This window comes from Camelina sativa, chromosome 8, assembly GCF_030686135.1.
Source record: "Camelina sativa cultivar CO46 ecotype springtype chromosome 8, ASM3068613v1".
Taxonomy (NCBI): domain Eukaryota; kingdom Viridiplantae; phylum Streptophyta; class Magnoliopsida; order Brassicales; family Brassicaceae; genus Camelina; species Camelina sativa.
This window is the reverse complement of record NC_141887.1, coordinates 21,524,664-21,543,034: the sequence shown is the minus strand read 5'-3', so window position 1 is coordinate 21,543,034 and position 18,371 is coordinate 21,524,664. Positions and strand designations below refer to the sequence as shown.

Sequence of the window (18,371 nt, the reverse complement as noted above, 5' to 3'; positions counted from 1 at the left end):
GATAATTGTGAGTGACCTTCAGGACAACCATCATATATTGGATTTTTTGCACCTTCTAAGTCATATAATTTCTTTGAATGGTTAATTATTGGTTCTTCTACATTCTGATAACCCCCATCCCAGTGATAGTTATCATCAAAACTCACATTAGAAAGAAATGCATCATTCACCATATCCACATATCTATCTTCTATTACATTATTCACTTCCTCACTAACACTTATAAATGTCGGATCAACAGTACTCGTTCCTATATCCATATTAATTTCTTCCCCATGCTTATACCAAACATAATAATCTGGCATAAACCCATAACTAAAAAGACGATTCCAAATTCTAGTCCCCAGAAAACGCTTCCCGTTTTTGCACTTACTACAAGGGTAAGAAAACTTACCCCCGTTTTCTTGTGCAAATGGCTGGCTATATGTAAATTCCATGAACTGCTCCATCCCGGTTCTGAACTCTTGTGAAAAATTTCATGTCACCTCATTGATCCTCTTGTACGTCCACTCCAGGAAATTACTATAATTTTAACTTCCTGACATTATTATAAATCTCTATGACCACATTTTTCTTCTAGTGCTGTTTTGTGTTTCTACGAGTGAGGAGAACGATTGGTGAGCTTTGTTTATATAGGCTTATCTAGCGACTAAAAAATGACTATAACATGTAGTCCCCAAAAAACAGGTACACCTACCCCAGAATGATGAAAACGTTTTTTAAACCAACTTTTAGCGACTATTTTGCCACACAATTCCGATCCACAAAAGTGTCGCAATTTAGTCGCCACATTTACGTCGACTACATTGGCGAATACTATATTAGTCGCTAATTTGACAACTATTTTTTGGGGACAATATTCACAACTTCCTTGTTTCATCGCTATTTAGTCGCCATTTACTGACTAATTTAGCGACTACTTGTTTTTGAGGAAGAACAGTTTCATGGTACTAAAGAACAACAAAGAGTGCTTAGTAATACCTGGAGAGCAAATATAGCTGCAAGCATGTGGAATGATGCTATGAATATGGGGTCATGATACAGTACTATCTATTTTTTTAGATTATTTTCATTCACGACACTTTGATCTCTCTCTCTCACTTTGATCTCTCTCTCTCACTCACACTTTGATCTCTCTCTCACTTTGATCTCTCTCTCTCTCTCGCTCTCTCTCTCTCTCTCTCTCACTTTGATCTCTCTCTCTCCTAAACACAATCAAATCTCCTAAACATCTCTTAAATATTTCAACATTCTAAAATATTAAAATCTTACCAAATCCTTTAAAATATAACTTAACTTAAATAGACCCTTCTTAGTATTTTTCTAGAATATAATACTTATTACTTTATTTACTTAAAGACTCAATTGATTATATTTACTTATTACTTTATTTACTTAAAGACTCATTGTAATTTTTTAACTAAACAACTTAAACTTCAGAAGATGTAACATTAACAACATAAAATTAATGACTGAAGTCCAATTTTTTAATCAATTAAAACCACAAAAATAATCAATATATGTAATCTTAAGTTACAAAATAAACAAAGTTGATAAAGAAATATCAATTCGTTATTTACACAACTATTACCAATTACTTCAAACTAATCATTCATCAACATTAAACACAATTATCTTATGAAAATAAAGAATTCGTTTCACTTTATCACAAAATATTAAGGATCTTCACTTCCTGTGCGGTACCGCGCGGTTTTGTTTCCTAGTAATATAAATGACATAACTAACGGCTGCAACAAATGCTTTCTCTGAGGAAAACAATTAGGAGAAGGCGGTTTTGGTCCAGTTTACAAGGTAATAAGACTTGAAACAATATACTGAGCTTGTATATTAATTATTAGATAATGTAGTTTGGCTAAAGTTCTAAGAAAATAAATTAATTGATAAGGTAGTGACTACAATGTTCACAGAGATAGTTTAAATTTCAGCTTGATTACTTGATGGATAAATAAATAATTTTGTGCGCCAGGGATCGGAAAGCTAGCAAATGGGATGGATGTGGCGATCAAAAGTCAAGGTTTAACGGAGTCCAAGAATGAAGTTGTTTTGATAATAAAGCTTCAACACAAGCATTTGGTGAGGCTTTTAGGATATTGTGTTGAGGGCGACGAGAACCTCCAAATTTACGAGTACATGTCGGATAAGAGCTTTGATGTTTTACTCTTTGGTGAGTGGTGAAAAAATTTATTCAAAACTACTAAATTCTGAATTAGAAACCATAAATATTAGTTTAAAAACATTTCAACATTTTGAGTTTGGGCAAATATAAAGTCTGATTGGTAACGAATCCAAAATTGTACAGGAAAGCTAAGATTTTAGAAAATTTTAGGGAATAATGCAAAGTTGTAAGAAAGAGCTGTAAATGAAAGGTGTACAAAAAAACTGAGAGTAAAGTTTTTAGTAAAGTTTTTGTGATTGGTAAAAACTCAAAATTGTACCACTTGTACTGCTTTGTTTTTGTCACCAATCACACCAATAGTGGGAACTTTTAAAACGCATTAATTAAAGAGAATTTCATAAAAAATGTCATTTTTAAAACAAAATTTATGAGAAATGTCAGTTTGTATTTTTCTTTTCTAAACTACTACTTTTAAATTATGTGCCACATATAAAAAAGACAGAAATACCTTTAAATTAAAGAAATAAGAGAGATGAGACATGTGAGCGACTGTTTTGTTTTGTGTGGCTCCCAATGGAGCATTAATGACATGTTTTTCATTCATTAGGTTGTGTCTCGGTAGACAATATTTAGGACATTATAACAATAAGTAATTATTGTCCATCCATAACATGGTAGACAATGTTATTATAAGTCACGTTGTGGACAATTATTTTATGTCTATCTAATTATTGTAATACAAGAGAACGTTGGACAATGATTTTTATTCAAATTTGGATAGTAATGATAATTGTTGATATTGTTGTCTATCAAAATGTGATAGGCAATCTGTTCAATTAGTGTAAGACAAACAAGTCTTTTCTGCACAAACTTTTTCATTGCTCATATTAGTGATTGGCCAAAATAAAATACATTTAGAGGATCAAAAGAGTAGGGTTTACATAATAAAATTCTGAAGGTAGATAGACAAAAACGCAAGGAGGGACAACAGACAAATATGTCCATCGTAGGTCAGAGCATTTGTTGTCAGCAAACCTGAAATGTGAACAAAAAATGGTCAAACCAAACAGATATAGTCCACTTAAGAGAAAGAAGGACATAATAGTGGTGGACAAAAATCTTTCATGTTAAAATTGGTCCACTAGACTACAGACCTGCAGTGTAGATAATTTTTTTGTTAGCAATTGACACAAAAGGTCAAACCAAACATATATGTTCCATTAATTATGAAAACGAAAGACATAATAGTGATTGACAAAAACTTTGGCTGTTGAATCTGGTCCACCAGAACTACAGACCTGCAGTGAGTACAACATTTTCTATTAGCAATAGACAAAAAGGTTTAAACCAAACCGATGTGGTCCACTTAAGAGAACAAATAACATAATAGGGATGGACAAAAAATCTTAGTCGTTGGATCTGGTCCACCGAATTTGCAGACTTGTAGTGTTGACATTTTTTTGGTTAGAAATGGACACAAAGGGTCAGGCCAAACGGATTTGTTCTACTTAAGAGAACGAATGACATAATAGTGGTAGAGAAAAACCTGGGTTGTTGGATACAGTCCACCGTTTCTGCATAAATAGAAATTCTCCATTAAGTGTTGGCGGCGGACTGAAACAGATGGAGTTTGACATAGAGAGATTCAATTTGTGTTGGCAATAGATTGAAAGAGTCAGAGATTGAAGAAGATGAAAAGTTGAGAGAACCTGAGATAGAAGAAACGGAAAGTCGAAAGAATGAGGAGAGAGATTTGTGTGTTTGAAAAAAAAGTAATAGGTTTATGTTTCTAAAGAAAAAGGACATAAAAGTTTTTTGACTATGAAGTTGTGGCAGGCATGACAATGAGTAAAAGAAAATGGCATTAGACAAAAAATTTGGTACTGTTCATGGCAATATTGACAAATTTCTCTTTTAATTAAAGCTTTTTTGAAAGTTTAAAAAGGAGTTTCTCTAACATAAAAATAACGATTATCGTCCCTTGCTTTGGATATTTCCTCGTGGGTCAAGAAGACTCGTTCAAAGGAACTTGTGGTCGGTCATACGAACATGGAGACTTGCAAGAAGAACTTGTTATTCATCTACTTGATAGTCTTGATGTTCTTGTCTTATCAAGTTTCAGATATTTCTTGTGCAACTAACACTATTTCTACCAATCAACCTCTAACACTATCTCTACGTATTTCTACCAATCAACCTCTTACCAATTTTGGGATTGTTTGGTTTGCCTTTGTGGCAGATTCAATCATGTGCAACAAACCACTTTGTGTGTTTTTTTGTTGTCCAAGGCGTCAATTCACTTCTTGTCTCTAGTGTTATCAAGGACTCCACGATGACGTTTATTGCTTAAGTGTTAGACTTGCTTTGCCTTATCTATCTATCTACTTTTATCTTTTGTTTTGCTTTGCTTTTGTAGCAGCAAAATTGAAAACTCTGAAGGCTTTTGCCTCTTTTGTAACATTTCCCTCCAAAAGGATGAATAGTAATTTAATTGTTTGGGTGAACAAAAACAAAATAAGCCCAAAACTTTCCAAAAATATAGGTGAAAATTTGAGATGTTCAAGTTAAAAGTATTGTGGATCGTTTGGGGTTTGCAACGAAACAGAAGAGTTACCGCGTGTAGTTGTGGTTGTATAAGGAATACCTTGTTTGAATGTGGAAAGGGAAATGATTGTTTTCAACCTCTTGAAAACATGAAATTAGCCATTGATCCACTCATCTTTACAGCAAGTCAGGTTCCAAAGTTGTGCCTCAGCTTTCCTATTTAGTTGCCTTGCCTAGCCTACGCAAATGATGGAAACAAGTGCTTGATATGGACAAGTGATGTCCTCAATCTACAACAATTCCAAGAAGATAAGAGCAAGGGACACACATTTTTCTTGGACTTGTAACTTCAAATATCTTTATATGCAGCTTCAATTCAAGGTAAGCAATTTCAAATTTTAATTAATCGAAATTTCCCCACAAGAATTATTACATCGTATCAGATAGAGCCCAAACTTTGACCTCGTCTCAGATGTCTTTCCACAAATGCTTCTCAACCGACATGTCCTCGATTTCATAGTTTTAATCTATTTCACCATAAATCTGGTTTATATAATAAACCTGATAAAAAATTGGTCATACCAAAAACTAAACCAAAATTAAAACCCGACCTGACCTAATACACTAGAACCCCATTATAATCCCAAAATTCTTAAATAAAATCCCAGAATCTTAAAATCTAAAAATCCTAAAAGCATAATCTTTTGAATTCAATCTCTACAATCATGAGCAATGTTTCATAAAATCTTCTCTTATTCACCTAATCAAAATCAAAATGGCTAACCGTTCTCGGTTTCATCATCGCTACCAAAGCAAACTCTAGATCATGATTGAGGACAGATAAAAAGCATTAAAGGAATAAACAAACCCACGAATTGTAGAAGGCTAGAAGCCATTAATGCTCTAGAAGATCTGGTTCCACTAACTTGACACAAACGATAGACGTAGATGAAGGGGAGAATACTATCCGATCTATAGACATCACCAATTTTTGTTTTCTTCTCTAACAAACTCAATCAATCGACGATGACCAATAAACAGAAAAAAAAAAAAAAAAAAAAAGAAAGAAAAAGAAAAACCAATCCCAGATTAACTAAGAAATTTTTTCGATCTGGAGTGATTATTTCTTATGTTTCTATTATTACTCCAAATATGTCTTCTCCACTTTCAATGAACAGAAGAAAAATAACAAAACGAGTCCCAGATTATTTCTATGCTTTGGGCATCATGATCGAGCCATACGGACAAATACGTCTATGGGACTCCGTAGTAAACCTCGCCGCTACCAATCTCGTCGTCTTCATCGTTTGCCAATGAGGTTTTTTGTGTTTTTTTTATTGGTGAATTAGTTTACCCAATTCACATATATAATTTTGAAATCATATTCATCTCAACTGTTTTGTTTCGGAAAAATTGAGTGTGATGTCAAAAAAAAAAAAAAAAAAAAATTGGGTTAAAGGGGTTTAATTTTGGGAAAAATGTCATTAAAATCCCCAACTTAGTATTTTTGTTGATTTAAAGCACAAATTCTGGATTTGGAGGTAAAAAACACCAATTTTTTTTTACTTCCAAATAATTTGCAAACTCTTGTTGACCTGGTCTTTTGAGGCAAAACGTTAAGTGGCCAAACAGAGAAATTAGACGGGATTAATTATCTGTTAACGAGGACCGTTAATAGCAAAACGACGCTGTTTATAACACCCTAAGACCCCCAAATTGAGAAATCAATTCTCATTTTCTCCAAATCACAAACCCTAATCGATTCTCATTTTCCCCAAATTTCAAACCCCAATCGATAATCTCTTTTCTTCTTCAATTTCTCTCTTTCTTCTTCGAGCCCAACAGATGAGTTCTAGCTCAGAGACATCGGTGGTAACATTGTTTGACCGTGGAGTGCCATTGAAGTGTGTTTGTGGAGTCGGAGTCATCAGTTGAATTAGAAGAAGAAAAGAGGAATCGCAAATTAGGGTTTGTGATTTGGGATTTTGGGAGGAATTGATAATCGGGTTCGATTTGAGGATGTAATTAAAGAAGAAAATGACGTCATTTTATCAACTAACAGATCTCGTTAACACCTAATTAACCATGTTTAATATCTCTGTCTGGCCCATTAACATTGTGTTTCAAACGGCGAAGTCAACAAAACTTCATGATTTAAATAGAAGTCAAGAGAAAAGTGAGAATTTTTTTTCAACAAATGAAGACTTCGTGATTTAAATCAATGAAAATACTAACTTGGAGATTTTAATGATATTTTCCCATTTAATTTTGTAACTGAATTACAATGGGTTGAAATCAGGTCTAGTCGTTAATAAACTTTGTTAGTTGGTTAAGTAAATAATAAACCAATTAAATCAAGCTCAATGGAAAAATAGATGATAACTTCTGTTTGAGGGAGATAGAAAGATAGAACTATGAATTTGGGGATATATAGATTGAAAAAGATTTCTGAAAAGATATCTGGAACAAGGACAAAATTTAAACTTTATTTGGTACGATATGATAGTTGTCATGGGTATATTGGACGTTTTCCCTTAAGTTGACTCGCTGGTCAAAAAAGACAGTTTCCAAGATCCAACACCAACATTGTAGAAACAAAGAAAGTTACCAATATGACTTTCGTGGAGAAGAAGAGGGTTGTCGACTGGGAATAAGATGTGTAATACGAATATAAACATCTTTTAATCTTCAAACGAACTTGTGGTGGTCATATCATACGAACATGGAGCCTTGCAAGACAAATGTGTTACTATTATTATTATTATTATTCTACGGAGTGTTTTTGTCTTTTCAAGTTTCAGACGTTTCGTCTGCAACTGACACCATTTCTACCGATCAACCTCTTCCAGGATTTCGGACGCTTATTTCCAACAGTGATATTTTCGAATTCGGTCTCTTCACCCCAACTCCAGGTATTGATTCTGGAAACTTCTACATAGGCATGTGGTACAGGCAATTCTCTCCACGGACTATTGTTTGGGTCGCTAATCGAGAATCTCCTATCCCAGTTTCTTTTTCGAGCTTGTTTTTGAAGATCTTAGATGGAAACTTAATTCTCCATAACAATCACACCAGTGAGACAATTTGGTCGACCGGTGTTAATTCTAGTAGGAGCAAGGATGTTGAGGTTGCTCTGCTTGATAGTGGTAATCTAGTCTTGAGAGATGGGGATAATTCTTCTGCAGATGTGTTGTGGCAGAGTTTTGATCATCCCTCGGATACTTGGCTTCCAGGCGCTAAACTCAAATTGGGAAGCCAACTTCTCACTTCTTGGAAAGGCTTGACAGATCCATCACCGGGTCTATACTCTCTCGAGTTTGACCATCATTCAAACTCCCTCACCACGATTTGGAACGGATCTAATTCATATTGGTCGAGTGGACCATGGGATGATCAACTTAAAAATTTCAATGGATTTCCGGAAGTGGAACTGAATAGTGTCGGGGGTTTCGTATGGAATCTGGATGAGTCTTACATCACTTATTCAATACCATCTCTGAATAGCACATATTATCGTTTGGCCATGGATGTTTCAGGGCAGCTCATGCTGAATGTTTGGTATAGAGACCGCCAATTATGGGAGTTGATATGGGCTCAACCTAGAGATAGATGTAAGATTTATAATTATTGTGGATCGTTTGGGATTTGCGACAAACAAGTGGAAGTGGTTAACCTTACGCCTTGTAGATGTGTTCCTGGTTTCAAACAAGCATTTGGAGAGAACTCGAATGATTACTCTAATGGTTGTACAAGGGAAACCAATCTTCAATGTGACAAGGGAAACGACGTGTTTCTTCCTATTAAAAACAAGAAATTAGCCACTGATCCAATAACATTGGTCTTGACATCAACCAACGTTATGACCTGTGCTTCAGCTTGCCAAGCTAATTGTTCTTGCGAGGCCTATGCGTATGACAGCAACAAGTGTTTGATGTGGACAAGAAACGCCTTCAATCTGCAGCAACTCGCTGCAAATGAGGGACATACATTCTTTCTTAAACTTGCCGCTTCGAACATCTCAACAGCAACTCTAAACAAGGGTACGCATTTTCAATAACAAATGTGACGGATGCGTTGAGATATATATTAAGCTTTATTAAAATCTTATACTCAGGAAAACCAAAACATTCTAAAGGCAGAAGCATTGTTCTACCTGTTCTACTACCATCACTACTAGCAGCTTCTGTATTTATCTTTGGATTGTATTGTTGCATTTCTTCAAGAACAAGAAGAAAAAGAATAATAGGCGGTGAGCTTGGTTTTGTCCTTTTTCACTTAACAAGATTTGTTCACAAAAATTCTAAAAAGAGGTGAGCTTTGTTTTTGCAGACGAAAAACAGAGCAGGGAGCTATTAGAAGGTGGGTTAATTGATGATGATGGACAAAATATGTGTTACTTAAATCTATATGACGTAATGGCTGCAACAAATTCTTTCTCTGAGGAAAACAAGTTAGGAGAAGGCGGTTTTGGTCCAGTCTACAAGGTAATAATTAAACAAGACGATTAATATTGAGGTTATTGTAAGGTAGTTTGGCTAAAGTTACTCAAGTGTTTACAGAGTGATATGATTATTAGGTTTTAATATGTTATTAGAATTATGATGTTATTCCTTTTTAATTAGATTTAAGGTTTTATATAGATTCCTTTTAATAGGAGAGATAGGTCGGTTTGTAAGGTTCTATATAAGAACCCTCTTATGCTAATGAGAATTCCAAGCTTCCTACAATTAACCTAATTCTCAAGGAGAGAGTTGGGTTAAAGGGAAGTTAGCTCTTAAATCTCTTGTTCTTTAAGTTTAAGCAACGGGTGTGATAACAAGATCTAAGGCCAAGACTTTGGCTCATAACAACTTGGTATCAGAGCCAACCGATTCAATGGGTGAGAACGATTCCGTTGCAGCAGAACTCGTAAAGTTGTTTGCAAAGATAGAGAGTTTGGACACAAAGATGGAAGACATGAAGAGGGAAATCTGCGACATTAAGGGAATATTGAATCCCTTGTGTTCAACGGTGGAAAACCTCAAAACAACTACGGAGACGCAACAAGCCGTGTTGGACACTGATAACGAAAAATGAATTCTTATTAGAAACCTTCAACCAAAAAATGAATCAATGTTTGTGGATAAACAAAGATCCAGTCCTCAAGCTTACAAGAGTTTAGTAGAAGAAACAACTCCAATAAACAAGAGCTACAAACACCGATTACATTACAGAGAGAAAGCAGAGAAAGGTGATTACAAAATCAGTTGTTTTGCACAATTTCGTAATGAATGAAAACGACGATACTTCCTCTCCTCTTAAGCTCACCACCTGAATCCACCAACACTCCAGTCACGTGCTTTACTCTAATCCAAAACCACCGACAAATACGTGTCACCCTGCTACTGATGTGACGCGTTCACTCCTTATTCATCACTCCTTTATTTCACACAACACCCACAAACATCCTTTATTAATATTATACCCTCCAACTTTCTTTATTAGCCAAACAGAGGAATTCCTGTAACAAAACTCCCCTCTTCCAAAGACCTTGACCTCAAGGTCTAAAATCAGGAAAACGCTTCTACAAGTCAAACAGGAATTCCCAGGTTGCATCTTCCACTCCTGCATTGGACCATTTCACCAACACCTTGGTCACCGCCCTACCCTGACGCTTAACCATCTGTCGCTCCAGAATCTCCTCAGGTTCCTTAACAAGCACATCATTCACTGACATTGGTAACTCAGTAGAAGTGTGAAAGTTCCCTACCAGCACTTTGAGTTGCGAAACATGAAAGACCGGATGCACCTGTGACCCAGAGGGCAACTGCAACTTGTACGCAACCTTTCCGCAACGATCAACCACCTTGTAAGGCCCATAGTACTTTGGAGCTAGCTTATCATTACCCCGCATCACCACTGATTGCTGCCTGTACGGTTGAAGCTTAACAAACACGTAGTCACCGATATCAAAGCTTCTTTCTGAACGATGCTTGTCAGCATACTCCTTCATCCTGTTCTGAGCACGCAACAAATGAAACTTCAACAACATTACCATATTCTCCCGTTCCTGCAAGGTCAACGCCACTGCCGCCACCTTAGATTCCCCCGGCAGGTACGGAAGATGAACCGGGGGTGGTCGGCCGTACACCACTTCAAAAGGAGTCATTTGAGTCGCCGAATGAAACGTAGTGTTATACCAAAACTCTGCCAATGACAACCACTTGCTCCATTCAGTTGGACGATCACTACTCATGCAGCGAAGGTAAGTCTCTAAACATCGATTCACCACCTCTGTCTGTCCATCGCTTTGAGGATGATAGGCACTAGAACATTGCAACTCCACACCCTGCAATGCGAATAACTCTTTCCAGAAACTGCTTAAGAACACTGTGTCTCGATCACTAACAATGGATTGAGGACAGCCATGGAGCTTAAAGATGTTGTCCATGAAAGCCTGAGCCACCGAAAGTGCAGAGTATGGGTGAGCTAAGGCAATGAAATGGGCAGCTTTACTCAACATATCCACCACCACAAAGATAACAGATTTCCCAGCAGATACTGGTAGTCCGTCAATGAAGTCCATAGAGATGTCGGACCAAATTGCCTCCGGTATTGGTAATGGTTGCAGCAACCCTGGATACGCCACCGTCTCATACTTGCACCTCTGACACACATCACAACCACGGACAAACTCTTGAATATCCTTAGTCATCCCTTTCCAGAAAAATAACCCCTTAGTACGATGGTGAGTCGCATCTCTGCCCGAGTGACCACCACTGCCCGAGCTATGAAGCCACTGCATGATCTTTTCCCTCACTCCCCCAGATGCTGGAACTACAATCTTATTCTTTCTTCGCAAAATTCCTTGTGCCCAAGAGAAATGTTTCTTTGTCTTCTCGTTTCTTTCAAAAGACAGGATTATCTCCTTAATTTCCCTGTCTGCTTCATACTGTTGCTGTATCAACTTGAGTAAATCACACTCAACTACTGTCATTGCCATGTGTAATATCTCTGAACCTTCCATGCGAGACAGTGCATCCGCTACCAGATTCTCTTTTCCCTCCTTATACTGAATCTCATAATCGAACTCCAAGAGTTTAGGTAACCATTGTTGCTGAATGGGTGTGTTTAACCTTTGTTCAAGCAAGTATTTGAGGCTGCGCTGGTCGGTTTTAATGACAAAGTGACTCGTCAACAGGTAGTGTCGCCACTTCTGCACCGCGAACACCACTGCTAACAGTTCCTTTTCGTAGATGGACAACAACAACTGTTTCCCTTTCAAATGTCGACTTATATAAGCCACGGGATGCCCATCCTGCATCAGTACCGCACCAATTCCCTGCGAACAAGCATCAGTCTCCACAACGAAAGGTTTGTCAAAACGAGGTAAAGCCAACACTGGTGCCTCGCATAGAGCTGTCTTCAGACCTTCGAAAGCACTTTGAGCTTCATCCGACCAATTGAACGCATCTTTCTTTGTTAGGGCTAAGTACTCAACCCTGTCAACAACAAAGTTACATTTGCTCCGCTTGGCAAACAGACTGTTCTCCTCCATCAACTGAAATACTATTCGTAAATGAGCAATGTGTTCTTCCATGGTGGCACTATAAATGAGTATGTCATCGAAAAATATGAGCACGAACTTCCTCAGGTGTGGTCTGAACACCGTATTCATCAGATTTTGAAATGTGGCTGGAGCGTTGGTGAGACCAAACGGCATCACCAAATATTCGTAATGGCCGCTATGAGTTTTAAACGCAGTCTTGTACACATCTTCCTTCTCCATCCTCACCTGATGGTATCCTGCCCTTAAATCAATCTTGGAGTACACACTGGAGCCTCCCAACTCATCCAATAGGTCCTCAATCAAGGGAATAGGGAATCTGTCTTTCACAGTCTGATCATTCAACCCCCTATAATCCACACATAACCTCCACGTTCCGTCCTTCTTCTTCACTAACACCACTGGTGATGCATAAGGACTAGAACTACTTTGTATGGTGCCTACCGTTAACATTTCACCCACCAACTTGTCTATCTCATTTTTCTGATGTACCGCATAACGATAGGGTCGCTTGTTTATCGGGTCAACACCATCCTTAAGAGGGATCTTGTGGTTGTGGTTCTCTCTGAAAGGTGGTAGCGTCGATGGTTCTTGAAACAACTTATCGAACTCCTGGATCACCAGCTCAATTTCACCTTTCCCATCTGATTGTTGCACTTCTGCATCTATCGCCAACAAGCTTAGGTCTTCCATTCTTCCCACGTCAGTCGTATATATCATAGAAATTTGGGCTTCACTCTCTCGAATCTTCTTTAACTTTTGAGCCCGTATCTCCCTGACTGACCCTGGTCTAATGCCGTGAAGCATCACATGGTCTCGCCCATATCTAAAACTCATCTCCAGCTTATTAAACTCCCATGAAATAACTCCCAGAGTCTGCAGCCATTGAATTCCGAGTACCATGTCACAGCCTCCCAACGGAATCAACATGAAGTCATTTGTGAAGGTCGTGTTCTGCAACTTCCACTGGAAGCCGTTCACTGCTCCACTAACATCCAACTTACGACCATCTGCCACCCTCACACTAGTCATTAACGAGATATCAACAAAACAACCCAGCTTCTCTGCAGACCGTGGGTCCATGAAGTTATGAGTAGCCCCGTGTCAACTAACATGAAAATGATTTTCTTTCCAAAGGTTCCCTTCACCCTCATAGTATCGTAATCCTGAACCCCTGACACAGCACTAACCGACACTCGTGGGGTCTTACGAACATCCTCCTCGATCTCCTCTTCCTCAGACTCAGATTCCTCTTCACCCCCTACTTCAATCAAGAACAACTGCTGTCGCTTGTGCTTCAAATAGTGGTCAGGCGTGTATTTTTCATCACAAAAGTAACATAAGCCCTTAGCTCTTCTTTCACTCATCTCTGCATTTGATAAGAATTTTTTAGCTCCCAAATCATCACCCTGAACAACTGACTTCTTCTCCGTTTTGAACTCCTTCTTAGGCGCAGCTCCTAGTAACCCCTTATCATAGTAACTGCGACCACCAGTAGACTTACTCTCCACACTGTTCTGGTGACTAGGCTTAAGAGGGTGAGCCTTTTCGTAAAGTCTTCCCAGCATCAAACAGTGATGTACCGTCTGTGGTTGAAACATCCTTACATGCATCTGAGTGTCCATGCGCAAACCAGCCAAATACGCACTTACAAGGTAATCCTCAGACATATTAACCCTTGTACGCAGCAGTTCAAATTTTTGATGGTAATCCACAATACCATCGGTTTCGTGCAACCGTTTAAGCTCCGCGATCGGGTCCTCCAACACATCATCGAACCTCTCCTTCAACTTCACTTTGTACGCTTCCCAATCACGAAGTAAATGGTAGTAAAGTCCAGACTGCACCAGTGCTTGATGCCAGTGAGCGGCATGACTATCGAAATGAACAGCCGCAGTTCTTATCTTCCTTGACTGTGGTGTTTTATCTAACTCAAAGAACTCTTCTACTTTAAACAGCCACTCTTTAACCCCACTACCATCAAATCTGGGAAAATCAATCTTACCAAGTCGGGTAAGACCATCGTAATGTTCCGGTGATGCATCACGAACTCCACCTTCCATCCTCCCAGCCCCCGTACAAACTTCCTGCGAGGTTGAAGCTCGTGGCGGACTCAGATCTCGAACCGAGTCGACCTGAACCGGTTCCTTCATCTTCGTCTCCGATAACAAACGGATCGCCGTGAACATATCCTCAATATTCTTATCAATCTTCCGGTTTTGATCTAGCAACTTCTCTTCTAATGCCTCAGTTTTCGAGATTACCTGACAGATCTGAGAGCTGAGCACTTCCTCCGCCTCGCGAACCACCACTCCAGCTTCGCGAGCCACTGTCTCCTTCAGAATCGCTTGCGAACGTGTTTCAGCCATGGATTCCGAGGCCGTTTAGCTCTGATACCTTTGATAACGAAAAATGAATTCTTATTAGAAACCTTCAACCAAAAAATGAATCAATGTTTGTGGATAAACAAAGATCCAGTCCTCAAGCTTACAAGAGTTTAGTAGAAGAAACAACTCCAATAAACAAGAGCTACAAACACCGATTACATTACAGAGAGAAAGCAGAGAAAGGTGATTACAAAATCAGTTGTTTTGCACAATTTCGTAATGAATGAAAACGACGATACTTCCTCTCCTCTTAAGCTCACCACCTGAATCCACCAACACTCCAGTCACGTGCTTTACTCTAATCCAAAACCACCGACAAATACGTGTCACCCTGCTACTGATGTGACGCGTTCACTCCTTATTCATCACTCCTTTATTTCACACAACACCCACAAACATCCTTTATTAATATTATACCCTCCAACTTTCTTTATTAGCCAAACAGAGGAATTCCTGTAACAGACACAACTTCAACGGCACTAGAGACGGTCGCAGGCTTGCATGAAGAACAATGTGATAAGACAAAAGCTCTTGTAGAAGAGTTACGACAAGAGCAGACACGGAGATGCAGAAAAGTTTGGTAACAGCAAAAGCCACAACCTTGAACGAGACTTCAAAATCTGCTGCAACACAACTGAATCAAGAGTTTGGTGAGCAAGCATCTGTGATGACAAAAGCCAATCAGATGAGAGAGGAACAGAAAAACGCTTACTCTTGTGGACCATGGCCGTTTTGCTTGGAGGAGAAGGAGCGAGGTCACCGACGAACAGATGGAGGTGGAGATTGGCATGTGAGACAGATTGGGGAGAAAACTAATTCTGACTTCTCACAAGGTGATTTCTGTGTGCAGAAAGGATTGAGAGGAGGGAAAGAGGATAAGCTTAGAAACGAAGGAGGTGGTGGTTTAGTTGAATACACCGTAACACCAGCCAAAATGGAGTTTCCACCTTATGACGGAACGGCTAACGCTGTCGAGTGGCTGCAGAAGTGCGAAGATTATTTCAAAGATCAAGGTATCTTCAATGATGATGCACGCGTTCGACAAGCAACCTTTGTCTTGACTGGTAAAGCGTATCACTGGCACAACAATTTGAGAAGGTTAGTCACACATAGGCTAGGCTGGGCTGAATTTAAAAGGATTTGTAAAAGTCGTTTTGGAAAGGCCGATGTCGTGAATCCAATTGGAGAGGTATGTAATCTACGACATACGGGAACAGTTGATGATTATTGTAACCAATTTGAGGAATGTTTGGGAAGACTAACGAGACTAACTGGAGACCAACAATTGTGGCAGTTTTGCGGTTGACTTACAGATAGTTTAAGGAAGGAAGTCGAGTATCTCCGTCCTGAGACAATTTTTAAAGCTATGGAATATGCTCGAGATAATGAATACAAGATCGATAATGACAAGCGGACACAGACGTTTGGAGGACATTTGGCACCAGTAGCTCAAAACTCGGTCTTGTTCCCTAGGACAGGAAATCGTGAAAGCTCCAAGGGTGGAAAAGACAAGGAAGCTTAGTTGCCCCAACAAACAGAAGATAAACCAGATCCTCAACAACTGTTTTTGAAGAAATTGACCACCGCAGAAATGGAAGAGCGACGAGCAAAAGGTCTCTGCTTCAACTGTGATGAATTCTTCACCTGAGGGCATGTTTGCAAACCAGTCCTTTTTCAGATCACGGTAGTCAATGATGGTGCTAATCAAGACGAAGAACTAATTGAAGAGGAGGACATGCCATGAGTTGAAGCTTGAGGACAAGCTTCAAGTGGAAGAGGGTAGTAATGATATGATTATTAGGTTTTAATATGTTATTAGAATTATGGTGTTATTCCTTTTTAATTAGATTTAAGGTTTTATATAGTTTCCTTTTAATAGGAGAGATAGGTCGGTTTGTAAGGTTCTATATAAGAACCCTCTTATGCTAATGAGAATTCCAAACTTCTAACAATTAACCTAATTCTCAAGGAGAGAGTTGGGTTAAAGGGAAGTTAGCTCTTAAATCTCTTGTTCTTTAAGTTTAAGCAACGGGTGTGATAACAAGATCTAAGGCCAAGATTTTGGCTCATAACACAGAGCTAGTTTAATATTAAGGTTACAATCTTACGATAAAATACTTTTGACTGCTAAGTGATTATACGGCAGGGAATGCTACCAAATGGGATGGATGTGGCCATCAAAAGGCTTTCAAAAAAATCAAGTCAAGGTCTGACAGAGTTCAAGAATGAAGTTGTTTTGATAATAAAACTTCAACACAAGAACTTGGTGAGGCTTTTAGGATATTGTGTTGACGGCGACGAGAAACTCCTAATTTACGAGTACATGTCCAATAAGAGCCTTGATGTTTTACTCTTTGGTGAGTGTGATGGAAATATTTATTCAAAACTACTAAATTTTGAATCTGAAACAAAGTATTAATTAGTTTGAATACTTATATGTGACTTCTCAACGTTTTTATTTTTGGGCTCATATAGATTCTTTAAAGTCTAGGGAATTGGATTGGGAAACGCGTATGAAAATAGTAAATGGGACGACAAGAGGACTTCAATATTTGCATGAGGACTCACGTCTCAGGATCATTCATCGAGATCTTAAGGCAAGCAATATTCTTCTCGATGATGAGATGAATCCTAAGATCTCGGATTTTGGAACGGCCAGGATTTTTGGTTGCAAGCAAATCGACGATAGCACCCAAAGAATCGTCGGGACATTGTAAGTATATCTTACGTGTTCAATTGTTTTAAACGCTAAAATTTTAGGATTAACTTTCATCATCGGTTTATTTCAGCGGCTATATGTCACCAGAGTATGCATTAGGTGGGGTGATTTCAGAGAAGTCGGATATATATAGCTTTGGAGTGTTGTTATTGGAGATCATATCAGGAAAAAAGGCTACAAGATTTGTTCATAACGACCAAAAGCACAGCCTTATTACTTATGTAAGTGTTCTATAGTTAAGTATCATTTATCTACCATACAGAAAGAGGAACTTACCTTATATCAATCACAAAATATATGTTCTTGATCATCTTCAGGCATGGGAATCTTGGTGTGAAACAAAAGGTGTAAGCATTGTAGATGAAGCATTGTGTGGTTCGTACGCTTCAAAAGAAGTGATGCTGAGCGTTCACATCGCACTTCTTTGTGTTCAAGATCATCCTAACGATAGACCCACGATTTCGCAAATCGTTTATATGTTGAGCAACGATAACAATCTCCCGATACCAAAACAGCCAACTTTCTCAAACGTCTTGAACAGTAACCAACAGTTAGCGTCAGCTGACTACGTGTTCTCCATAAACGTAGCAACACAAACAGAACTGGAAGCACGATGAACGATAACAATACTTGGTTGGTAAAAATGTTCCCATCCCCTGTATAATTCGATTAGTGTACGTAATTAAATAGCTTACGTTATTATATTTTAGTGTTTTGTAAGATTTCAGATTGGTTATTACAGAACATTCAAATAAAAATAGTTGTTGGATCCTGATAAGAAAAGAAACTCTCTCTTTTTATTATCTGAACGAATACGAGATACAACGTAACTAGAGAGGTCTCTAGACGCAGCTAGATCATAACCATCTCCCTCAAAGTCACATGCCACTCTATTCCCACACAAACAACATGCTCAACAAACTCTTTTTACAATGTTTATATACTAAAGATCACATTTCCATTCTCACGTGCTCCTCTATTGCTCCACACGTGCTACTCCTTCTTTGTATTTCCTCCTTATGTAGATCTGATGGGGTT

General features: G+C 38.4%; 1 protein-coding gene and 1 pseudogene across 5 annotated transcripts; both read left to right on the top strand.

Moving 5' to 3' along the window:
* The first annotated feature begins 6,000 nt into the window (after window positions 1-6,000).
* LOC104707483 (G-type lectin S-receptor-like serine/threonine-protein kinase At4g11900) lies at window positions 6,001-18,120 on the top strand. Of its 5 annotated transcripts, none has more exons than XR_015564724.1 (8): window positions 6,001-7,593; window positions 7,690-8,721; window positions 8,796-8,930; window positions 9,011-9,165; window positions 16,761-16,971; window positions 17,101-17,327; window positions 17,404-17,554; window positions 17,651-18,120. XR_015564724.1 is itself a non-coding variant. In XM_087463454.1 (8 exons), the coding sequence occupies exons 1-8, from the start codon at window positions 7,404-7,406 to the stop codon at window positions 17,948-17,950; spliced, it is 2,412 nt and encodes an 803-aa protein (XP_087319580.1). In that variant the 5' UTR covers window positions 6,001-7,403; the 3' UTR covers window positions 17,951-18,120. The 5 variants fall into 5 exon arrangements, 2 of the variants coding, with proteins under 2 accessions (XP_087319580.1, XP_010422143.2); XM_087463454.1 differs by having other exon boundaries at window positions 17,090-17,327; XR_015564722.1 differs by having other exon boundaries at window positions 6,923-8,721; window positions 17,106-17,327.
* LOC147940282 (uncharacterized) lies at window positions 15,082-16,489 on the top strand (annotated as a pseudogene).
* Window positions 18,121-18,371: the final 251 nt, after the last annotated feature.